General features: G+C 37.1%; 2 protein-coding genes and 1 long non-coding RNA gene across 4 annotated transcripts; 1 reads left to right on the top strand and 2 right to left on the bottom strand.

The window, feature by feature from the left end:
- Positions 1-100: 100 nt before the first annotated feature.
- Positions 101-10,889, bottom strand: bop1 (block of proliferation 1). Its single transcript, XM_005805494.3, has 16 exons — positions 10,731-10,889; positions 9,710-9,868; positions 9,016-9,102; positions 7,651-7,805; positions 7,455-7,572; positions 6,359-6,460; positions 6,072-6,284; positions 5,314-5,475; positions 5,155-5,235; positions 4,375-4,444; positions 3,851-3,983; positions 3,096-3,279; positions 2,228-2,519; positions 2,063-2,147; positions 574-681; positions 101-496 (listed from the first exon to the last, which is right to left on the bottom strand). Exons 1-16 carry the CDS (start codon positions 10,845-10,847, stop codon positions 343-345), a joined length of 2,220 nt encoding a protein of 739 aa, XP_005805551.2. The 5' UTR covers positions 10,848-10,889; the 3' UTR covers positions 101-342.
- A 1,307-nt stretch (positions 10,890-12,196) lies between these two features.
- LOC102220432 (gastrula zinc finger protein XlCGF57.1-like) lies at positions 12,197-23,199 on the top strand. 2 transcript variants are annotated; one of them, XM_023344653.1, is made up of 3 exons: positions 12,200-12,423; positions 14,602-15,928; positions 22,227-23,199. In XM_023344653.1, exons 1-3 carry the CDS (start codon positions 12,375-12,377, stop codon positions 22,615-22,617), a joined length of 1,767 nt encoding a protein of 588 aa, XP_023200421.1. In that variant the 5' UTR covers positions 12,200-12,374; the 3' UTR covers positions 22,618-23,199. The 2 variants fall into 2 exon arrangements, with proteins under 2 accessions (XP_014326686.1, XP_023200421.1); XM_014471200.2 differs by lacking the exon at positions 22,227-23,199 and having other exon boundaries at positions 12,197-12,423; positions 14,602-18,526.
- Positions 21,888-24,696, bottom strand: LOC111610484. The gene is made up of 3 exons (XR_002753664.1): positions 24,399-24,696; positions 24,252-24,314; positions 21,888-21,957 (listed from the first exon to the last, which is right to left on the bottom strand). It is a non-coding gene; the product is annotated as an uncharacterized LOC111610484 (long non-coding RNA).
- Positions 24,697-25,066: the final 370 nt, after the last annotated feature.

Here is a 25,066-nt window from a genome sequence, read left to right as displayed (position 1 = left end):
ACAAAATGGTGGATTGGTCCTGATTTATGTTTTAAATCCCACTAAATCTGTTTCAGTTGTTTAAAACAGATTTTTCAGCAGATTAAAACACAAGTGAACATGAGGAATAAGAATATTATATTTTATTGAGTACAAACAAACATAAAAACTACAGGAAAGAACCTCCTCACTGTTGTATCCTAGCAACCAGTCAGAGCTGGTTGTATCCTAGCAACCAGTCAGAGCTGGCTGTATCCTAGCAACCTGGTTGCTAAGACTGGAAACCCAGCAACCAGTCAGAGCTGGTTGCTAGGATACAACAGGGCGGCAGAGATCCCCGCCACTGTCATAAAGGGCCGGTTCTCAGGTGAAGAGTCTGATGGTGGCGTCGGCGCCGGACGAGAACACCCAGGGTTGCGTGGGGTGAAAGGTCACGTCCAGGACGCCGAGGTCATGAGTGATCACATGACCCCGCAGAACTTTGACTGGGACGATCAGCGGGTTCTGCAGCAGATCGCTGGAAGACAAAGGAAAAGCTGAAACACTTTGATCCTTAAAGCAGGTGTGTGGCATGTGAACGGGAGGAGGTTTTACTTGTAGACGGTTCCGTGGCAGACGATGACTGATCCGTCGTCTGACGCTGAGGCGAACAGCGGGTAACCTCTGTGGTACGCCACACTCCTCACCGCCTTCTTATGATGTCTGATGGCCAGGAAGAAACCAAACCAATCAGTATACACAAAAACATCAAAACAAAATATAAAACCTACAATTCAACCCAGTGGTAGGGCTGCTAGGGCAGTCCACCAGCTGCCCCACCATGTTTTTGTGTTAAAAAAAAGGCTAAAAATTGAGAAATAAAACAACAACAAAGATATAAATATAGCAGTGCACTAAATAAAACTAGTGGTTCTGTAGGTTTTGTATGGATAGTCAAATCCCATTACCTTTTTTAAATATATAGAATATTTTATTATATATAAACCTAGCTTAGCCCATCTTTGCTGTCACTGTTACTGATGTATTATAACAAAATAAACAACATTTAGCCTGGTGGGGGGTCAAGTAAAGCCTGGTGGCCCGGCAGGATTTAATGCACTGGGGGAAACCCTGATATTTCAAATGTTTTATATCTGAAAATTCAAATAAATATAACTTACAGTAATATAAACCCAAAATGTTTATTATCAGAGCTGCTGCTGGTGTTTATTCTAATAATAGATTATTCTATCAATTATTTTTTACAATTAATGGAGTAATTAATCAAAAGAAAATTGGCACATTCTGCAGAATTTTTAGGTAACACACTTCAGGAATGCAAAGAAATGCTGAATTCCTTTTTAAATAAACAACATAAAACATTTTATTGCCTAAATAGCAATAATGTATCAGATGTTTTTTAAAATAATTAAGATAAAATAGACAAATAAAAACCAAACATGCATTTAAAAAAACAGGAAGCTTCTGTGTATCAATTATTTATACACAGAAGCTTAAAGTATATTTTGAATGATTGTTGTTTGCTTTTATTGTGTAGATTTCATTGCATATCTATTCTCAATTTTTATTTATTTATTTTTTAACTCTACTACCATAGAGTTGGAGAAACACAAAAATACCAGCGTTATCCTATAATGTGTCTTTGTGCAAATCGTAATAAATTCTATCTTATTCTGATACTTTATTGTACGATTGATCATTTGTGGAAAAAGATGCGTCTGCAGCTAAAGAAAATGAGTGACTCAATGTCATGTAATTTACTGTTAGATAACTAGAATCAATGAATGTGTGATTGAGCTGAAATAATTTTTTTGTAAAGTGTCGCGACGACATTTGTTGTAAACTTGTGCTACATAAATAAACAGAATTGAATGTACTAGTAAAACCTTCTGAAAAAGGTAACTATCAAAAATAATAAAAACCTGAAATATGTTTAATGAATGAGTTAAATTTTTTTAAGTGAATTTCTGAGCTAAAATAATATTATATATGATTCACTAATAAGTCCCTTAACATGAAAAACCTTAAATTACTGAGATGAATTTGTTCATTAATACCTAAATCATGAGAGATAAAAACGTACCGCAGCATCTTGTACGGTTTCGTTGAAAGGTCGAGGTCGAACCAGCTCATCCTGCAGTCGTAGCTCCCACAGATCACATGATCACCTGCAGACAGACAGGTGAGACTCAGGCTCCGCCCCCAGCAGCAACACGAACACTGGAATGAACAGAACCCGTCCACCTACCTCCAGAGTGAACGGCGATGCTGGAGATCCACTTTGAGTTGGCCTGGAGCTTCTTGGTCATTTCCTGCTTCACCAGGTTGTAGATCCGGACCGACCGCTGCGTCGCCACGAAGAAGTAGGGCCTGATGGGGTGGAAGGACACGGCCTGGACCAGGCCTTTGTTCCTCCTGAAGGGGTTCTGGCTCCGCCGACGGCTCAGCTGGTGGATGAACACCTGCAGGTGGCTGGAGTGATCCGGCATCACAGACGCCAGGTAATCTCCTTTACTGTGCCACGTCACCTGGTGGACGGCCTGAGGAGACGGATTCTCTCTGTTAGTTCCCTTTAAAGCTGCAGCACGTAACTTTTATTTAAAAATATGTTGTTTTTTTTTTTTTACATATTTGTTAAAAATGCCAGCATGTTGTCACAGTTTAATATGAGACAGATCATCTATGAAAAAAATCTATCTCCTTGTTCCAGACCAAAAACAACCAATCAGAGGCAGGAGGAGGGGCTTAGCGCTGTCAATCAACCTCATGTACTCGCTAGTTAATGTGACAAAACAACTTGCCGTTACAGGAAAACTATTTATCTGCTGTTATTGGTGGCTATGCTAACTGGCCTTAGCATTCATAGGAGTGCTAAAATCCGCCTCCTGGCTCTGATTGGCTGTTGGAGACGGCAGAAGAGCTTTATTATTTCACAGATCATCAATCTTATACCATACTATCATCACAATGTTACATGCTGCAGCTTTAAATCATGGTTCTAAATCTATTCAGGGGAATTATAGTTGTTATTGTGTCTTATCTCTATGCTGTAACTGCGAAGTAATTTCCCTGCTGGGATGAATAAAGTATTTCTATTCTATTCTATTCTATCTCACCTTGGGATGTTGGATTTTGAGGCGGATGCCCTGATTTAGCTCCTCCCCCTCCGTTTCTGACCAAACTACAGGCTGAGACCCTTCAGAGGGCCCTTCCTCCTGCTGGGCAGAGAGAAGCCTCTCCGACGATGAGACGACCTGTTTATCAGCCAGAGCTGGAGACAAGACCAACACAGCAGAGCCCCTAAAAAACCCAACGAGAACAAGATGTGAGACATAGGGCTGGACAGTAAATCAATAACAAAATATTTATCTGCGTGTATGTCTGTCAGACAGAATATTCAATAATTTCACTGATTTCAAACCAGAACCCCACAGCATTCTGGGGGATGTAGGCAGAGGAAATGTTTTAGCTGCTTAACCTCTCACTGCCAGCTAAGCAAAGTTGGTGGAATCAACTGACTCACTCTCTCTGTGGTCACCTAGCAACTCACTCATTCTTTGGTTACCTAGCAACAATCTGCTGAGTAACCGACGCAGCAGCAGTTTAAGGTTTTGCCACTGTGCCTCAAAACTGCTTAAAAATAAACAACAGTTTTCACATGGAGCGAAAACTGGATAAAACAGGAAAGGTCACATCAATGGTTCGACTGTATTTCAGATATTTAAAACAAAAACTAATCAATAATTATAAATATCTACCGACACGAAGCACTTGTATCGTGCTACATTTTTCAGCCAAATTATCCAGCTCTAGCGAGACATGTAGGGGATCAGACAGAGCGTCTTTATATTCTGAAAACAGAGATGCTTACACAGCGACAGCCACGAGGCAGAGCGACGGGTTCGGGTTCCAGGCAACGCTCTTCACGGCTCCGCCCACTGGGACCGTCTTCAGGCAGCGAGACGAACACACCTCCCAGAGCCGGACTGAGCCGTCATCACTGCCTGCAGACACAGCAAACGAGTGATTTTATTCAAAGATATATTGTTTAGTCAATATACACATTTTCATTTTACTAGGCATGTTATTAAAAGGTGATGGATTTTACCAAAAGTTTGGATCATTTAATGTCAGAATACTTTAAAGGTTTATCTGGTGAGGGTATGTTTGAGAGAGACAGGAAATCATAAGATCTTTCATATTTTAACGTAAAAATTGGACTTCAATTGGCATGTCTTATTATTGTTTTATTTCTGTTACATTTTATTGTCTGTTCTACACAAATAAAATGAAATACAAATGCATCAAAATCCAAATAATACTACATGTTACAGACAATATTAAGGCTTTATTAATTAGTGATGTATGATTTTGTTTGATAGGAGGAGTTCTTACCTGAAACGAGCCACTGTCCTGATGGAGACACGCTGATGGAGCGAACCAGGCCGCTGTGACCTCGATACACCTGGACACACAGAAACACACCAAATTAAAGCTCAAAATGAGGCCTGCAACTTGGAGCTATTGATTATTCTACTGATTATTCTGATGATTAATTCGTCGGATAAAAGAAATTGGAACATTTTGCTGATTGCTAATTCAATATTAGAAGTACATAAAAAAAATCTAAATTCAATTGCTTTTTAAATAAAAAAAATTTAATATTTCATTGCCTAAAATGCAACAATGCATTAATTTAGTGAAAGCTTGATAACTTGTAGCAAATTATGAATCTGCAGCTAAAAAATATACTTCTAATATCAAAATGAGAAAAGTTGACTTATCAAAACATTATAGATGATCTGTAGATTTAACTGATTACTAATTGGGCAGCAAAAGTTGCTTAATGTCAGATCTTTTATTGCAAAATTTGAACCAGATAAAGCTAAAACTGCTACTAAAAGAGTTCTGGGTAGAGAACATATTCATAAACAAATAAGGATTTTTTATTTTTAAATGGATAATGTTTATATTTTTGTACATTTTTTGGTTGATTACTGCTTAAAGTTTGTTGTTTTTTCAACAATAGCTTTTTTTAAAATCACCTGTTAATGATTAATTGATCACTAAATTAGTAGATGACTATTTCAATAATCGATTAATCACGATTTATCGATTCATCTCTAGTTGAAAGCATCTAATCTTTGCGTCTTTTAAGTTTTGTTTTTATTTTACCAGAGCCTGGGTTGTCGGAAACGGCTGCAGGTCCTTCGGTTTGGGAAGTTTGGGAATCAGATCTTCTGGGTTGACGTTCACCTGCAGGAAGACGGGGAATCGTTAACGTCACTAATCGGCTCCACCTGCTGGATGGAGGAGTAACGAACAAGTGGTCACCCTCATCTTCCTCTGTCGGGGACACAGGTAGAGGTCGAGGCAGCGCTCAAACCTCTCGTGGATGAACCGAGAGAACGCTGGAACCTGACGGAGGCTGGGATACTTTTTGGGGATAAACGGCAGTTTGCGGTCAGACGGATCCTGCTGCTCCCAGAGAGCTTTCTGTGAACAGAGAGAGGAAGAAACAGACCATAAGTCAGGTCTATTTGTACAGGACAATTCAGAAACAAGACAGAGTAAAGTGCTTTAAAACATCAGTCACCAATTGTGAAACAATAAACATCACATTTTGTCAAACGCAATAATCAAAATAGTCAAATATGTTGGTCAATGTTCCACTTACTGCTAATCAAAAGCAACTAAACAGGAGGGTTTTTAGTCGAGATTTATAGGATCTCAGTGTTTCGGCTGTTTGTTTGTTCCAGATTTGTTTTGCATAGAAGCTGAATGCTGCTTCTTCATGTTTGGTTCTAGTTCTGGGGATGCAGAGCAGAACCAGAACCAGAAGACCTGAGAGGCCTGGAAGGTTGATACAACAGCAGAAAATCTTTAATGTATTGTGGAGCTAAACCACAATACATTAAAGATTTTGTATTGAGCCGTTCAGTGATTTATAAACTAACAGTATCTTGAAGTCTATTCTCTGAGCTACAGGGAGCCAGTGGACGGACTTTAGAACTGGGTGATGTGCTCTAACTTCCTGGTTTGGGATTAATTGATTTACTGTTTATTGCATTTGGCCCTAGCAGGAGACTAACCTCCTCGTCTGTGAACATGAACTCTGGCGGAGGGTTGTAGGATTCCTCGTGACCTGGCAGAGGGATCTTAGGAGCCGGCAGGTGCATCTTGTGCTTGGCCAGAATGGACGAGTCCTCATTGGCCCACAGGTCGTAGAATCGCCCCCTACTGTCGTCCTGAACCCGCCGAGGTTTAATCCAACCCATTTTGATGGCGTGAACCAGCTTAGAGACCTGCAGGAAGGTGAATTCAAACATTTAGAGACGTGAGAAGCTGATAAAAGTATTTGTGTTTTGGTGGTTTTTACCTTCTCCTTTTCGATGAGTGAAGGGATGAAGCTGCGCTTGTCTGCAGGTCTGTTTGTGACTGGATGAATCATGACGTCGTTACTGAAGAACTCCACTGTGGGCTGAGGATGAAGCAGAACTGAGTCAGCAGAAATCTCACAAAACTAAATTACTAAATCTGCAGTGAAGACAGGGACTAACACAAATATATATTATGATAACGAGTTTCTTCCTGCCGTCTGTGTTACTATTATCAATATTAGTAGATTATTATTTTTATTTATTTTATTTGTTTCTTGCAAAACTTAGATTATGTAAGTATAGTACAAGGCCTGTTGAAATAAGCAGTAAATCAATCAACCGCATGGTAAATTAAAACAAGCGAATAATTTCCTTTGGCAGATTTGATTGATTTTCTCTTTTTCTCTTTCTACCAAAACTAGATGATAAAAGTTTTCATTTTGTTTTGTTTTTTTGGCCTTAACAAGCCCCTTTATTTTGAAGGACAATTATGTTTACAGAGACTTTATTATGCATTTTATTTGACGTTTCTGTTGTTTTATTTATTTACTTTGGATATTTAAAATGTCTTCCAGTTTCAGTGTTAAATGTTAATTAAAAATGTAAGTATTCCTTGGAAATTTGTTTTAGAAAAATAAACAGGAAATATTCTGCTGCTTCATGAAGATTTATGAATCTTCATGAATGAAGATTCATGAAGATTCATGAATGACAAAACGAAGGTTTAATGACCTTGTGTTCGGTCTTCACTTTGTGTTCTTGCCATTGACAGAAATTTAAATATTGTTTTTTATTTCTGTACTTGTTTTAGCATTGTGTGTTTTTTCATTTTTAATTTGTGCATTTAAAAAAAAGTTAAAACTTTCAATATCACAGGTTTTTCATTACATATTTCTGATAACTACTGTCAGTAAGTGATATATTTTATTAAACTGAGTTAAACTCACTTCTTCCTCCTTTACAAACAGAAAAGTTTTGGTAAGATAATTATTTTGTTATTGGATGTGTTTGCACATGCTTCCTTTTGTCCTACTGGTTATTTGTTTTATTAGTTTTTAAAATTTCAGTTTGAAGTAAACAAATAAACATAAATACCTCATATTCATTGAAGTTGACGTCTCCAAACTGTCCTTTCTGCAGACGGTTCACCAACTCGATCTGCTCGTCCGACAGCACAATGTCGCTCGCCGTCTTCTTGTCATGAACCGTTTTCCTGTTAAGAAAACATCATCACGACTTCCTGTCTGAAACTACAAGGAAAACAGACAGTTTTCATCCTTCCTGTTCCTACCAGTAGTCGGGATTCTCCATTTTCTCCAAGAAGTCATCAAGCTCGTCCTTGTTCCTGATCGGTTTGAAGATCTTCTTCCCGTCTAAATCGTAGCCGACGTGAGGGAAGTCTTTGTACCACTCCATGGGGATGTTTCCCACCGTGTTCCTGATGTCCTGCAGGACGATTCACAGCATTAGGACACTTAAAATTCCCACAGTAAAATTTAAGCACGTTTCACGCATTTTCAAGGCGAGTTTTCAAAATTTTCCAGCACTGCACTTTGGAAATAAAAAAAACAAATACATTAAAGAAGACAATTTCAATTCATAATTATGTGACACCATAAATAACTGTTAATGTATAAAAAATAACCTCACCTTTATTTCAATTACACAGATAAAAACTTGAACATCAAACATTTCCCAAACATTAAAAACACGACTGAAATTCAAGCACTTTCAAGGATTTCAAGCACCTGTGTGAATCCTGGATTAAATAGCGATGAGGCACACGAGGGAACAGAAACAAGAAACTATAAACCAAACCTTTTTCTGCAGGCGTGACATCTTCACAACAAACATTTTAATGTGTGCGTCACAGAAATGTGTCCCCTATTTAGTTTATTTTTTAGGGCTGCAACTAACAATTATTTCAGTAATAAGACTATTCTGACAATTTAATCAATCTGATTTTAAAAATTGGCCCCTTCTGCACATTTTTCTTTTAACTACTTATGCAATATAAATATATTTAAAGATGCAAATAGAGTCATTAAATTCACTTGTTAAATAAAATAAACATTTTATTGCCCAAAATGCAACAGCGTGGCATTCCTTTAGCGCAGGGGTGGTCAATCCTGGTCCTCCAGGGCCGGTGTCCTGCAACTCTTAGACGTCTCCCTGGTCCAACACACTTGAATCCAACAGCTGAATCACCTCCTAAATGCAGTCAAGTTCTCCAGGGTCCTGCTAACGACCTCATTATTTGACTCAGGTGTGTTGAAGTAGAGACACATCTAAAGGTTGCAGGAGACCGGCCCTCGAAGCCTGGAGTTGCCCACCCCTGCTTTAGCGAATGCTTGATGATTTGTAGCAAGTCAGAATATTTCCTAATTTGAGTCTGTATGCACCAGTTAACAATTAATTGATTACTAAATTAGTCAACGATTAATTCAAATATCAATTAATCATAATGAAGCCAACTAATCGTTTCAGCGGCTTTATTAAGTTTCAAAAAATGTTATGCTAAGGTCAGATTTGGTCTTGTTATTAAAAAAAAGTTTAATTAACTTGAGAGTATCTAGTAGATTATGAACGGACCGTCTGAGAAAACGAAAACACTCGAGGACACAGAGAGCGTCTGATTTTCAAAAACTCGTCCCACCTCCTCGTCTGACGTGTCATGGTCGTATTCGTCTTCCTTCTTCACTTCCTTTTCTTCCTCTGGTCCTTCCTTCTTCTTCACAGTCGACTGAAAAGTATCACAGCAGATCATCAGGTGAGCAGAACAGGTGAGTCTCTGCCAGCCAGTCAGAAATCAAGTTCATCAGGGGTCTGAAACTTTTACAATCTAAAGAGCAAAATATCCACTTAGTCCTACTGACTAAAACTCATTTAGAGCTACTAATGTGATATAATCTTTTTTGGCTATTTTCAAGTAATATAATGGTCAATAACTAAGATTTTATTATTATTTTAGAATAAATAAAAACAAAACTTTTCAATAAATAGTTTCCAATGTAATAACAAAAATGGTTGTAAAAAATAACAGGCTTAGTTATGTAATCGTTCAATGAATAAACAACTAAAAACTGCATTTTTTAAATTGTATCTAATATTCAAAACATTATTTGTTTTATGCACTGCAAAAACACACAATATTACCAAGTAATTATCTAATTTATAGAGTAAATATTTTAGTTCGCTTGAAATAAGAAAACTAACTTACAAGTAACTTTTCAGTAAGCTATAGAAGTTTATTTAAACTAAATAAGTCCTTATTATTGATGAAACTGTACTAGTTTTAATAATAAGACATTTTTCCCATAAGTTAATTTATCTGCCAAAGGAATTAGTACTTTTTCATTCTGGTCCTGTTCATCCTCATCATCTGATCCTCCCTTTTCTTCCTCCTCGTCAGAGTCACTCCCAGAATCCTGCAGTCCTGAGTAGACGCTCTCCTCGCTGTCTGATAAATCATCATCTTCTTCCAAAGATTTGTTGTTCAAATTGAAAAGCTGAGGAGCAAACAGACATTTAACACCAAACTGTAAACATCTTAAAGGTTCAGACATGTTTAAAAAAAAAACCACCAAGAAACCCTAAAATCCAATTTTTTTTCAGATCAGGGAAAGCACCATATTTACTACAAAGTTATTAATGAAGGAAGGAATTAAAGTTAGTAACACTTAGTATCAATGAGGTGTTAAAAATAAAGCCAGAAGTGAGAGAATATTGAAATAAAATCTGTAAAAATGTCTGTGGTTCCTTAATGCTGCAGAAGAGCGAGAGAGAGTAAGACTTTTAGCAGATAACATGAAGGCTACATCAGAGTTGCTTTGTTTTATCCTTTTGATGGTTCAACCTGTTGCAGTAGGTTACTCAGTATTCAAGTGTCTTATCCAAAAAACATTTTTAAACTCTTACTGCAGGGCGATTTATGGGGACTCTACATGTAGCTCAAGTCAATAATATTGTATAAAGTTCAGGTAATTTTTTATTATGTTTTATTAGAGAACAGGTTATATTTAGCATTACGAATATTGTGTATTTTATTTGCAAGTGGTGCAAAACCGTCTTATTTGATGTTGGGGGAATAAATAAACTTCAACGTGGGCTGTCATCTCTTACAGCAGCTTCCCGGTATAACTTTAATAAACTCTGTAAGGTTAAAGGTCACGGCCCTTCACGGTCTGCAGCTCGTAAAGGATTAAATTTGATAAAATCAGAACAGAAAACTGTCTCATTTTCTTCAACCTCAAACAATCCCTCGACTGTTTTGCTTCGCCTTCAGTGTGTTAGCATGCTAACAGCTAGCCACCAGTTCCTGACCACTTCACCCAGTTCGCCTCCTCTTCCTCCTGTCAGTGAGAGTCTCACCTGATCTTCCTCCTCTTCTTCATCGTCCTGTTTACTCCTCTTTTTGTTCGTTTTCTCTGTTTTCTTCATGCCGGTTCTCTGTTCGGCTTTCTGCACGTTTCCTCTGCTGGCCTCCATTGAACCACGTGGGGAACCTCCGGGTTCAGAGGTTACGCGGCGGAAATCGAGGAATGGTTTATTTTCTTGCGCCCCCCTCTGGTCAGATGCAGGAACTGAACAGAAAAGCTCAAAATACTGAAATAGATCTTGAAAAATAAATCTATTTATTCCATTATTAAGTTTTAATTTAATAGAATTTGGTTTTCTAACAAGGGATAAAGAGTAGAATTATGGTAGTCATTTAATTATTATAGCAAAGTAATTTTATTCATAAATACCGTTTCTTTACAATTACATAAATTTTCAAATTCTTTTATACAGATATGTTAATATCTTAAGTTAAGATTTAAAATTCCTTTTGTATTTTTAATATTTGCTGCTTTATTTTCATCACACTATACATAGTGTATAGTGTATAAAGTTTTGTGTGATTATTCCTGTTTGTATTCATAATTTTTTCTCTTTTCTGCTCAGTTCATTGTGTCAAAATGCACTTTTAAAAAATTAATAATGTATTCCTTGTTAAATTTTCAAAATAGATTTTTAAAAAAAGAATAGAATAGGTTTTGGACCTAAGTAGAGTCATTACTTTTATCATGCCGTGAAACGTTTTCTATGCTTTTTCTCACTAGGTGAATATAAATTTTGTGCAATGTATGACGAAGTCCATGTCAAGGTCAAAGGTTCTTCAAAAATCCCAGATTCTGGAATTAGTATTGGTTAACTAAGAAAACAATGGTAAAAAAAAAAAAATAACTACCTGGTCAAATAAATACATGAAATAATTTTTATTTAAATTTTTCTCAAGATTTAATAAATTCTAATCACTCTTTTCAGATGACTGAATTATTTCTGTTAAGAAGATAATTTCTTAGAGAAAAGTAGCATTTGTTTTCAAATCAAACAAAACTAAATGCAGATCACTAACAAGTGTAAGAAAAGTGGACAAGAAAGCATACTTGCAAAAATACATTGTAAAAAGTCATTTTTTTTCTTATTTTTTCTAATTAATTGGATATTTGAAAAGCCATATTAAGCATACTAATATGTGATATACCAAATATGTCATATTTTACTGAATTGATCTTGCACTAAAACCTTATTAAGCAATGCTTTTACTACAAGTACGTATGTAGATATGTATGCACTAATTTATTGTTAGAGATTTTGCTGTAGATCTTAATTACAGTTTGTAATTAATGTTTATGTTAAAAATATTGATTATTATTGCTTATTTCCTCCTAACAAATTTCACACGGATATTTTCGAATAAAGTAGGGAACAATAATTAAATTCAGAGACTGTTTTTGGCTTCCCCTGTTAAGATAAACTGGAAGTGGAACGAAAAGTTGGGCTCCAGTTTCCCCCCGGAGCGCCACAATGAGACAACAAGTCATTAATAGCAGCGAAATAGATCGGATTCCCGTCTGTGGGCAGAATTGGATCATTTTAGCCGTAGGATGACGGTGATGTGAATGTTTACAACAACAATATGTTCAGTTCGGCCTCTTAACGAGTTCACAGAAAGCGACCGAAGAAGAAGAAATGGATTCAGATCACAGGCTGCTGGATCTGAACCGAAGACACGGAGCAGGTTTGTAACAGATTAACAGATTTGATCAAACTGTTTTAAACGCGCTTTGTAGGTTGTTGTGTTTATTTATAGATTATTATAGGGATAAAATAAATAGTGGAGTGAATGTCAGCAGACAGAATAGAAATATCTCTTTCAGGTATTAATACAGGATAAAACAAATAGTAAATATTTGAAAAGATGTAAACATTATTGAGTTTGTTGGAAGGAGAGATGGTGAGAATCCAACAGCTGCTGGAACGAAGCACTAAATGCATATATATGGTGCAGTTGTGGAGAAAATATTCAGCTTGTTGTTTAACTTAGAATATTAATATGGTTTAAAACATCACGTCTCACTCCAGAGGTCAGTTTGCTTTTCTTCTAGTTTTTTTGTTTCGCTGAGGAATTTAATTACGCAGCGTGAGGTGGCTGAATATTTATTTCTAATTTTGGAAAAAGCTAATTTTCTGAGAGTCGTGTGAAAAAGATTGTAAAACTGGCAAAAGTAACTTCATATAACTTCAGAATGATTCGAAATTGTTCGCCATTTATTGCTGCTAATGTTTTTATCCAGGCTGTGACTGTTATTGCGTAACCTCATGGTCACAGCCAGCAGCCACTATAATCAAACAACTGAGAGTGAAACAGAGATTTGAAGATTCTAGATGGAAAACTAATTCTAACTAAATTAAAGATGTGATCAGTGATGTTATTTTAGCCAGAATCCTTCTGTCTCCCCCCTGCAGTGGGTCAAACACACAGCTGTCCTTCCTGATGAGCTTGTCATTGTAAAAATGATCACCTGTATTTTATTCATCTAGATCAGGAATGTTAAACTTCTTTTATTTCAAGTCACATCCACTTTATGAATTTCCTCAAAGAGTCAGTTGTGGCAGAATGCAATAAGAAAACTACCCATTAATAAGGTGCCAACACTGCAAAAACAAAATCTTACCAAGTGGTTTTGGTCTAGTTTATAGTGAAAATATATTAGTACACTTGAAATAATACAAAAATAATTTACAAATAACTTTTCAGCAAGAAATCTGAGTTTGCATGAGGTCAGCAAAGTAGTAGTTCCACTGGCTGATTATTTCAAGATATATATCTTATAAGTTAATTTATCTGCCAATGGAACAAATACTTTTTAAAAAGATCAATATTAAGAAATCATTTACTTAAAGCTGGCCACCTTATCTTGCTGAAAAGTTACTTTTAAGTTAAGTTTGTCTTATTTCACTTGGCAAGATTTTATGTGTTTGCAGTGAAAATATTAAAGTTTTTTCTGCGATCGATTAGCACTTCTTAAAATGTAACAATTTTTAACATCTTTCACAGTGAAGTAATTTGGTTCTATACAAAATACTATCTAAGCACACAACTGTTATCTTAATATTCAATATATGTGACTCTTTAGAGTCTGGAGGGCCACATAAATACTTATGGCGGGCCGGATTTGGCCCATGGGCCTTCGGTTTGACACCTGTGATCAAGATGGAGGAGTTGTATTCTGCAGCTGCACGACTTGTAATAATCCGTCCCTCCAGGATGTTTTTTGCGTTTGTTGCTGCCTGTGATTACTGATATTGGGGCATCTTTTTCAAAACGTTGCAGTCAAATTTGCAGTTTTAAAAAAAAAATTATTCCTATAAATAAACCTTAAAAAATCTTCAGTCTTCCAAAAATGTTAAAATTGATGCAGATAATCTTCCCCCCGGAAAAAGACAGGATTTTAAACGTAGTTAATATTTAAATGAAAACATTTTCAAGTACTTTCTTGAGATAGCACTATTAATACAGATAACATCATGTCCTGAGGAGATCAAGAGAAGAATTCCTTAATGGTCATTCAATTAACATGAACTGTTTACACAATATAAGCAAATCCTACAGAACTTCTCAAAATTATTTTTGCAGCAACAACAGAAAAAGCAAATGTTACAGTTTGACGTCACACATACTTTCACCTTCCAGGTTCGGCTTTCAAGAGACGTCATAAAACAGGAAGTTAAATTATAAAGAGGCTAAAGGTTTTCCCAAAAATGTGTCAAAGCCCCACTCAGTTCAATACACATACAGCTCAATAGATTAAAATATTAATCAACTTTATGGCTATTAATTAAATCTAAAATTCACATTTGTAATCTGTAGATCACACAGTATCCTGTAACGTTGTTCCTTTGTTTGCCTGTCCAGATCGTCTACGGCAGAATTTCACAGACCATCAGGATGGGAACTCTAATATGAACCAGGAGAAACAAGAACTAGTTCAGATTAAAGAAGAATGGGATGAATTGAAACCGCTGCAGATAACAGACAGCAAGAAGAAGCAGGAACTTCTGACTGTAACTGAGAACCAGGCGGCACTACAACATCAGAGGATAAAGGAAGAACAGGTGGAACTACAAGTTCTGCAGGTCAAAGAGGAACACAATGTGGAACAAGAGGTTACGCACAGATCGCAGAACCATGTGGAGCAAGAGGATCAACACATAAAACCAGAACCAGAGGAACTGGAAATCTTGCAGGTGAAAGTGGAAGAGATGGAAATGCGTATTAGTCAGGATGAGGAGAAGGTTTCACTGAAGCAGGAGGCTAGTTCCTTTGAGGATAGAGACTGTGTTGAGCCAGAACCAATCATAAATGGACCCGACTCCCAGGACTCTCCAGAAGCTGAGACCCAGAATCAGGAAGGGAGCAATCCTGAAGACTCCGAATCAAGCCGGGATGAGAACCTGTATTCCTGTGACGTTTGTGATAAATATTTTACACTCAGTAGTTACTTAAACGATCACATGAGAACTCACACAGGTGAGAAGTCTTTCATGTGTCTGACCTGTGGAAAAACATTCACTCAGAGATGTAACCTGACCCGTCACATGAGAGCTCACACGGGCGAGCGACCTTATCCGTGTGAAGTGTGCGGTAAAGGTTTCAACGACAGCGGGGATTTAACTCGTCACATGAGAACACACACTGGTGAGAAACCTTTCTCGTGTCTGACCTGTGGGAAGGGTTTTACCAGGCAGATCAGCCTGACCGCTCACTTGAGAATACACACGGGTGAGAAGCCTTACCCATGTCTGTCATGTGGGAAAAGTTTCACTCAAAGCAGCGCCTTAACTGTCCACACGAGAACCCACACGGGTGAAAAGCCGTATCCCTGCAGGGTGTGTGGGAAACGTTTCTCCCGGAGCTGCCACCTAAACGTCCACATGATCACTCACACAGGTGAGACATTCCCGTGTCTCACCTGTGGGAAACATTTCACCCACAACAGTGCCTTAAACGTCCACATGAGGATTCACACAGGCGAGAAGCCTTATCCATGTGGGCTATGCGGTAAATCCTTCTCTCGGAGTAGCCTACTGACTGTTCACATGAGAACGCATTCGGGAGAGAAGCCCTATCCATGCGAAGTGTGTGGGAAGTACTTCTCACGGCGCAGCCACCTGACGGATCACATGAGAACCCACACGGGGGAGAAGCCTTTCTCTTGTCAGACCTGTGGAAAGTGTTTCAGTGGCAGGCATAGTTTGAAGTTTCACATGGGGACTCACACACGAGAAAATGTTTAATCTGAGAAATCACATAGTCTGTAGTTCATTAAGATGCACTTATTGGGCACTTGTGTAAATAATTGATCTTGGAAGTTAAAAAAAGAGTACAACTTTCAGTTAATTCAAAAGTAAATAATATAACAAAACTTATATTTATAACCTGTAATTTTACCTTTTAAACATTTAAAGAAAATTATATGTATATTTATAGCAAATATACCCACTATATATTTTACTTTCTACTAAGGTTTTATTTTTTTAAGTGTGATTATTAATGTTGGATTGTGTGTTATTTGTAGAATGGAGGTGATTGACACTGCTAACTAAAAAGTTAGTTCTGCTAACACTAAAGCACTAATCATAAACATTTCTGCTAACACTAAAGCACTAGACCAACATGGTAGTTAGTTGAAGCTAATGTTAAAACACTAAATTCAATCGTGTTGATACCCACCATGTGTTAATGTCATGACATGGAGTATGTCGCCCTATACAAGGTGAAATCTGTGGCTGCACGCCTTCAGGAGGAGATTCTTTAGAATAGACATTCCCCCTCATAGTTTCAGTTTTATAGTTGTTGAGTATTGCTAACGCTAACGCTGTTGCTCATTTTGCCTAATTGACCAGTCAGAAAGCACACAGCACATCAAGAAGATTTTAAACTGTTTACTGTGGAACACTAATGCATTGTGGGTACAGAAAAACATAATTTGCTGCTGCTGCATCACAGATGGAGAACAGGATGAGAACCAATAAAAAGGCTCTAAACAATTAATATATGTGAATGTTTGCATGTATGGGTTTAACACTTCTGGTTGTTCATGTCTTGTATTTGTCCGTAAACCTCATTTATTGCCACCTAAACGTCCACATGCTAAACGTGCTAGAAATTAGTTCTGCTAGTAGTAAACTGGAAGACTTTCTAAACTCCTATTTATGTTGGTTAAATACTCTTACTAAAGGAAACTTTTTTTTATCTTGGTCCCAGATTAAAATTTTGTTAGAATCTTAGAATAGAAATATTCTTTACTGTCCCACAACGGGGACATTTCTGTGCAACGTCTACAAATTCACAGGCTCACAGAACAATTGAACATAAAAACATATACAAAACATAATAAAGAATGAAAAATACTTTACAATAAGGGCACAATTTTGACATAAGTACCACGCAGTTAGAAAAAATACTCCAGTCCAGAGGACTTTCATAAGAGTAAACATTAAAGTCTAACAAAAAGAAAAAACAGAAAAAATCTGTGCTGCTTTTTCACATCACTGTAAGAATTGGCTTCTTATTTTCCATCTGCACAGCAGTTATGTTAAAGTTGTCTGAATGAAAGTGTATGAATCATACTTCATTAACTTAGATGTAGTCAATGTTGGCCATTTTTTTCTTATAAAAGGAACTAAACCTTTTTCTTTCCTTTTACAAAATCTAGGCCTCATTGGACATGGATTAAAAAAAATTATAGATCTGATTTTGCAAACAGTCTTTAATAGTTTGATCAAAATAACAATGGTCCAGTTGTGAACATAATTATTTTTAAACTATTAATCCGAGCGAATAATCCATCCATCGCTCCCTTCAACCGCCTCCTTTATTAAATGTTTAAACCCAAACCATGCTAGAAGACCATTACTAGAGAAACACTCCATTTCTGCAGGGAAGTCATGCCAGACTGAAGAACGCCAACAACAGCCTGGAGAAATACTCTGCTGACTGGAAGTGCGCCCTTTGGTCGGGTGAGATAAAATTAAATCTCACCGGCCATAAATGCATTGCTTGTGTCTGGAGAAACAAGGGAGAGAAACAGCTACACACTACAAGATTTGCAATGGAGGATTCCTCGTCGTCTATAATAAGAGATCATTAGGAGAAAGACGCGATACAAACATAGCTGAAGAACAACTCCTCAATGAATCCAATCTGCCTCCATTTATGTGTACTTATTAAATTTAAGATGGTACAAAGGCTCCATACTGTCAAAACTCTTTCCCCATGTGAACACCATTTGTGACGGGAGTAAACTTTACACTCTGCCACTTTTTCGTCGTGTCCTGTTCTAACAGAATTCTGGTCGTAACTTTTGAAGCTTATTTAGGAGGTTTTAGAGTCACCATTCACCCATTTCTCTCTTTGGTGCATCAAAAAACAATGTTTCTCTCACAAAGCCGCCATTGAACTGTATGTCCTGCTCCTCCCTTCTAGCACATCGGCTCATTCTCTCGAACTAGAAAAGTGACCACTCCACAGATGGATCTGTCATGTTAGAAGTTTTTTTTTTAATTAAAGAGTTAGATTGACTTAACATGGCGCCCTCTGCATAAGGTGTTATTTGTTCTTTGGATAGTCACTGTATAACCCCATGGGGGCTTTTTGATGTTTTTCCCCCATGTCCTGTTTTGAGTGTTTATTCTCTGTGTAAAGTTTAATAAATCTACATTGACAAAAGAAAAAGCATGGTGGCGGCTTCAATGCTTGGATTATTATTCTCTCTGCATTTGGATGCTTTGCCCACTGTAAAACATTTGAGTTGCATTTAGTTGTGTCTACTATCTAATACATTTAGCCAGTTTTAGATTTTGAACCTAAATGTGAGTTTGTGAAAGATAAACTTTCAGGAGTTAGTTGTGTTAACTTTTTATTAATTTTGTCAAACTTCCAAGAGTTGAATAAACTGGAGTTTTTAGGTTAATACTGAAAGAAGACAAAGACAGGAGTGGGCATTATTTCCCAGAATGCTTAGCGGCATGTTTTTGTATCTGAGATGGAAGTGAGTTACGTTGATCTGACTCTTGTGTTTTATTAATGTTTATTTTAATGTCCTAAATGTTTCTGGGCAGAATTCATTGTTATCTTCTAATAAAATTCATTTTCAGATCAGAAATTTTGTCCATGGAATTTGACACAAAACTTTAAATCCTCCTAAAGTAAAAATAAGTTTATTTTAACTTGATAATGTGAGTAAAATAACATAAATGTGTGCTCTTTAACATATTGCATATTGTTAAATAATTATTTGGTTAAATTGCAGCATTAAGTTAAAACTCACAATTCAAATTTAATTAACTTAAAAAACAATATTTAGACAACGTGTCTCTTGTTGTAAAATCAACTTCATAAACTTTAATTTCTGAGTTAAAACCAAAACCATTTTCTTGTCGACTTAAATTTCATTTTCAGGTTAAACCATCTTCAAATGTTTTACAGTGTTGCTGGAAGGATTTTTACTTTGACAATTTTACTTCTATGATGCGTAACCGTGGCAACATGGTTTTGTTTTTACAACCGCAAGCAGCTGATTAGCATCTCAAAAGCTCAAAGAAAGCGATTTAAATCAGAGCTGCAAAAGCAAACCTGGTGGATTAGAAATTGGTTTCCAACAACTGATTGTGTTATGAAGGACACGTTACTTTGGAATATCGTCTCTGCTGCCTGAATATTGATCTGTTAGCATGTTAAATCTTCAGTCAGAGGCCTTTTCAGAGTCCTTGCAAGACTGACTGCTACCAGAGATCTTTCCTGCCCACAGCATCACCATCAACAGCAACTCTTTCAAAATACTTGAATGATAAAATGGTTCTTTACTAATCCTGTGGAAATTCAGGTATCCTGCGGCATCCATAAAAGTTACCCATTCCCAGATCAAATGGTTAAAATTCACATAATAAAAAGATAAGAAAGACAGTATGGTGCAGAAAGTGTCTGTCAGTGTAAACACACACAAGGCACAATGACTGAGAGACAGAAAATATCAGAAGTAGCCTCTTGTCTCCTTTTATTAGACTCAAAGTTTTTTGTACTAGAGACTTTCTGATTTTAGATTTTCAAAAAAACGTTTATCAAACGTGTAAAAAATAATCTACAGAAATCCAAAAATCCCACATCAAAGCTGGTGGTTAGTGCTGAGACAAAGAGGCTGTTTGTGAAAAATAATCCAAAACGGCAATACCCATATTTACAGCACCATACTGAAAACGTTATGTTAGCTACGCCTAAACAATTTTACAAAAACATTTTGTTATATTTAATCCATTTCCAGTATTGTTATTTTTTAAGTTCAAATTAAAGCGGAACTAAAGTTAGTTCACAGTTTCTCCCAGAGCGTCACAGGGAGAAGCACGGGAGATCCAAACACAGCCTGACAGCGTTAGCTTGGCTTCGGAGACTGTCAGGAGACTCCATCTGTTCTTTTAGGCGGAGCATTTCACTGTCTGCATTAAAAATGTCTTCAGTTCAGCCTCGGAGAGCGCTAAGTAAGGAGCATGAAACTCCCGCTGAAGAAACATTTCCTGAGTTTAAAGAAATCATCGTCAAGTCCGAAGAGGAGGTCGATGGTAAGCTCAGACTGCTGGACTTCACAGCGGTAGATGTGGAAAAAATACAGCGGCGCTCATTTATTTGGGTTGTTGGGAGGATTTGAGCTCATATGGTGGGTTTAGTTTAACGTCGACACTTCTACAGCTTCATTTAATCAGGTAAATGCGGCTTCGGGCCCATTCGCCGCGGTCAAGCCAGCCCCCATTCCCAGAATATACGGCGAAGCCCACAAACGAGCCAGACGCCACATTGGCTTCGTTGTCCAGTAGAAACAACGCGTCATCGCGTCCGCCATATTGAGAGTGGCGAGGGTGCCTACATAATTGATGGAAGCGTCCTTGGAAAGTGCTTTTTTTGTTATTGTTTTCAAAGTAACGTTTACGTTCAAGTCATTTTGTTAAACCATTTCAAACACAAAAATGTATAAATTCTTCCTCTAGTAATGATGATTTAGACAAAGTTAACACCATCTTCAGTTTAAGATACAACGTTTTGGCTAAAATTCAGTTAACAGGCAAATGGATGTCTCATGGATACACAAAAAAAATTACAATAGAAAATAGCATTAAAAATAAAATGGGTAAGATTATGGAAAAAAGTTTACTTTTGTGTGTTTGTGCAGAGTAGTAAAAGTAGTCTTTTTGCAAATAGACTAGTACTATCTTGATTATGATCATGAAACTTCATTTATTACACCTATTCTGTCTCATAAATATTGGTTAGGAGGTGAATATTTATAAACTATTTTTATTGTATCAAGAATGAGTTAACTCACTCTAAACTCGGTTTCAGTGACATCTAGTGGAGAAATAGGAGACTGTTTAGTTGAGTATAATTGGCCTAATGAGCTTTTTTTTAATGAAAACCCGTTTTTATGGTGACCTGCTACACTAAACATGTTCATTTTTTTGCACAAAATCATTTTTGGATTAAGAGATCTTAGTCTGCTTTAGAATGAGCTGCTTTAGGGCCTCTTGTCACTTTAAATCCAAATAAGCCTCTGTTGGCCACAACCCCAAGCTCAACATTTACACTTGCATGTGAAAATGTTTGCAAACAGATGCACAATTATACAACTGTACATCTTAGATGAGCAGAAGTAGAGCCTCCTGTACAACCAACAAGAATGCAGCAAGTGCTTTCTGAATGGTAAATCAACAACAAAACACTTGTCTTGTCCAGCAGCCACTGTACAGCGCATACAGTGGTAAAACCAGCTGACCAAACATCCTGGATCTCAACTTGGGTTGCTAGGTGACATGCCAGGCTTGCCCTTAGGTTACAGGGCAGTGCCCATCTAATGGGACTTAACAACTGGGACACCAGACATCAAACGATATTAACTTATTGCCAAAAAACAACTGAGTGTTGTTCTAAGCACTTAAACTGTTTTAGAAGGAGTTGAGACCCAAATGGAAGAACAGAAATGTGAAAAATGTAAATTTTGCATGACAGGTTCCCTTTAAAGTCAAGTGGGCTTTCACATTTCACTCACATTTCTAATCTTTTCTTCTTTCTCCTCATCCAGATTTGCCTCAATTTTATGACAGTAAAGATGACCAGCAGCCCTCTAGCCAGGAGAAGAAAACCAGTTTGGACGAGGAGGAATCAGAACCTCTTCTGATGAAACGGGACCAAGAGGAACAAGAGGAGCAGGTGGAGCTGGTACATCTGGAGATAAAAGAGGAAGAGGAGGAACTCTACATCAGTCAGGATCAAGAGAGCGTTGTGTTGAAGCAGGAGATTGATACGTCAATGATGACTCTTTACAATAAGAAAAAATCTGCTTCTAAACGTAACCAGGAAGCTCCTGAATCTAAGAAACAGGATCCCGAAGGCCCTGGATCCAGAAAAGACGAAGAACCAAAACAAAACAGCTTCCTGAAAACTCATACATTCAAGAATCTATACTCCTGTAAAATTTGTGGCAAAATTTTCCCTCAAAACAGTCACTTAACGAGACACATGAGAATTCACACAGGTGAGAAGCCGTTTTCATGCGTCACCTGTGGAAAATGCTTCAGTCAGAAAGGTAACTTGGCGTATCACATGAAGGGTCACACCGGCGAGAAGCCCTTCTCGTGCATCACCTGTGGAAAAAGCTTCAGTTTCAAAAGTATTTTACTCATTCATTCAAGAATTCACACGGCTGAAAAGCCCTTCTCATGTCTGACCTGTGGAAAAAGCTTCACCCAGAAAAGCAGTTTGACGTATCACATGCGGGTTCACACGGGTGAGAAGCCGTTCTCCTGCATGTTCTGTGGAAAAACCTTCAGGCAAAGATCGAAATTAACTCGTCACACCAGAATCCACACTGGCGAGAAGGCGTAAAACTGAAGCATCGAGGTGCTTTTGAAACTCAACTGTTCAGAATCTGGAGTGATTAATACGTAATCACAGCTTAACTACATTTTTCTGACGAAGAAAAATAAGAATCGCACTAAAATATTAATTACACTAATGTAATGTCTTTCTGCCAAGTTTGACTTCCCAGTTTAAAGGGAGGTTCAATCGGCGAACCAAACAGTGCTGATGTTTGATCTTTTTGTCTTCCTTTGCATGGATCTTCATTGACTTCAAAGCAAGTCTGACTTGTGATGTTTTTCCAGTGTATTTTTTTTCATATGCAGACTGTTTTGAAGAAGGTTTAGTTTAGAGAATGTGTTGATAAAATTATTTAAATGTCTGATTTAAAAATGTCTTGGAATAAATAAAAAAAAATGTCTGTAGGTTTTACAGAACAAAATGGACTGCTTGTGAGTTTTTCCTCACAACAAACATGAAATCCTGGTTGCTAATAGGGACCATTGAAGTTTAAATACATGAAAGCATAACTGACATTTTAATGTGAATGTTTTCCTTCGTGTTCAGTGTTATGAATAGAAAAGGAATAAAAACCTGGTTGAATACGCATCATTGTTGTCTGGAGTTTTTTTAAAACAAGTTTTAAGAATTAAAACTAAGAGTTTTAATCTTGTCATAATGGATGTTTAAAGTTTGAAATGACAATCCGATTTATGATTAATTGACACAAAAGAATCAGCTAATTTATTTCTGCAGGTTGTTAAAAACCTATGGTTGTGGTTAAACGTTTAAGCAATTATATTTGATCGAAACGTGAAAATAGCACAGAAAAATTATCACTTAATTTTCTCTGCAGGGACATGTGAGTAACGGATTAAATATTGCACAAAAGACTTATAAATAAAATGACAAAAAAAAGTATAAACTTGTATAACACAAGCAACAAATTAATGTGTCCATGTAAAATGTACGGAGCATTAAGGACCAGGCTTGGGAAACTTTACACTAGACTGCTGCCGAAAACATTACAGTGAAAGAGCGGCACACTTTCTGGCGGCATTCCTTTTTCATTTCATAAAGGCTGATGTTTTATGTTTTTATACTTTTAAATAAGAATGATTGACATGAAACAAGCTCCTATATCTTGCTGCAAAGTTATTTTTATATTTTTCCAAGTCTATTAAGATATTTGGACAAGAAACTAGACAAAAATTATTGGTAAGAGTTTGTGTTTCTGCAGTGTACCATAATTTTTGTCCAAACCTGTTTTAGATTTTGTTGAATCAAAATTCAAAAATAATGTTTTTTTAAGGGTTAATTTTTAGTAAAGTTTTATTCATTACTTTTATCAGTTGTGGATAATTTTCTGTCAGTGACCACTGTGGGCTTTTCGTTCATTAATTGGTGCGTCAATACTATAAGCAGAAAATGCACTAAAACAAAATCAGAGATGCTTAAAAATAAATGCTGCTAAAAAAAACATTAATGGATTATTGAGAGATTAGTGATAATCATTAGTTGCAGCCATAGTTTTATAACTGAACTGTAAGTAAAGCATCAATAGAGCCATGTAGCAAATACATATTTAAAAGCTTTTCTTTTTTTCATTATCAGAGCTTCCCAAATTTTGTGTATCAACAGTAAATAAGTTTTTCACTGACCAACATTTCCATGATCAGGAGAGGAACAGTAGTGCAGTCCAGGAGGACCCGGAACCGGAACATCTGCAGATGAAACAGGAGCAAGCAGAACTTCAACATCTACAGATCTACTGTAGATAAAAGACCAAAAAGAACCAGAACACCTACAGATAAAACATGAAGCGCAGGAACTATGCATCGGTCAGGAAGAAGAGATGCTTGTGCCGAAGCAGGAGACCAATACCTTCACACTGACTCCAGCTAATTAGAAAAAAATGCCACACTGAACCAGAACCAAATGGAACCCAAATTATCTTACAAGTTGCTTCTGAAGCTGAGAGCCAGGAGCAGGTCTGTGTGACAACAGGGGACGAAGACCCAAAACAAAAAATTAAAAGATGTCAGAAAACCAGTTCTCAACTGCAAGAAAACTCTCACAGATAAGAAGCTGTATTCTTGTCAAATTCATGATAGTTTGTTTTTTCAAAAGAGTCACATGACGAGAACTCACACAGGTGACAGTCCTTTTTCATGCATCACCTGTGGAAAACGTTACAGTCAAAAAACTGGTTTAGTTTATAACAAGAGAGCTCACACAGGTGAGAGGCCTTCTAAATGTAATTTAACTAATCACATGTGACCCACACAGGAGAAATGAAGCAAACCAATCACAGTTCAACCAATCACAAAAAGAAAGCCTACTAGGCATGCCGTGGTGGCAGATGGGTTAGCGCGACCCACATTCAGAGGCAACGTAGCCTCGACGTGGCTGTCTCGGGTTCGACTCCCGGACCCGACGACGTTTACCGCATATCTTCCCCCCTTTCCTGTCAGCC

Source organism: Xiphophorus maculatus, chromosome 13 (genome assembly GCF_002775205.1).
Source record: "Xiphophorus maculatus strain JP 163 A chromosome 13, X_maculatus-5.0-male, whole genome shotgun sequence".
NCBI classification, from domain to species: Eukaryota; Metazoa; Chordata; class Actinopteri; order Cyprinodontiformes; family Poeciliidae; genus Xiphophorus; species Xiphophorus maculatus.
The sequence above is the reverse complement of the archived record's forward strand: the minus strand, read 5'-3'. Positions and strand labels throughout refer to the sequence as shown.

Coding starts and splice junctions, on each gene's coding strand:
- bop1 (XM_005805494.3), bottom strand. CDS start 10,847: ATGGAGGCCAGCAGAGGAAACGTGCAGAAAGCCGAACAGAGAACCGGC. Junction 6,461..7,454: donor TCAACTTCAATGAATATGAG/GTATTTATGTTT, acceptor CTTCATCCTCAG/CCCACAGTGGAGTTCTTCAG. Junction 3,984..4,374: donor AGGACAGTGGCTCGTTTCAG/GTAAGAACTCCT, acceptor CTGTGTCTGCAG/GCAGTGATGACGGCTCAGTC.
- LOC102220432 (XM_023344653.1), top strand. CDS start 12,375: ATGGATTCAGATCACAGGCTGCTGGATCTGAACCGAAGACACGGAGCA. Junction 12,424..14,601: donor GAACCGAAGACACGGAGCAG/GTTTGTAACAGA, acceptor TTGCCTGTCCAG/ATCGTCTACGGCAGAATTTC. Junction 15,929..22,226: donor ACCTGTGGAAAGTGTTTCAG/TGGCAGGCATAG, acceptor CAAAATTTTCCC/TCAAAACAGTCACTTAACGA.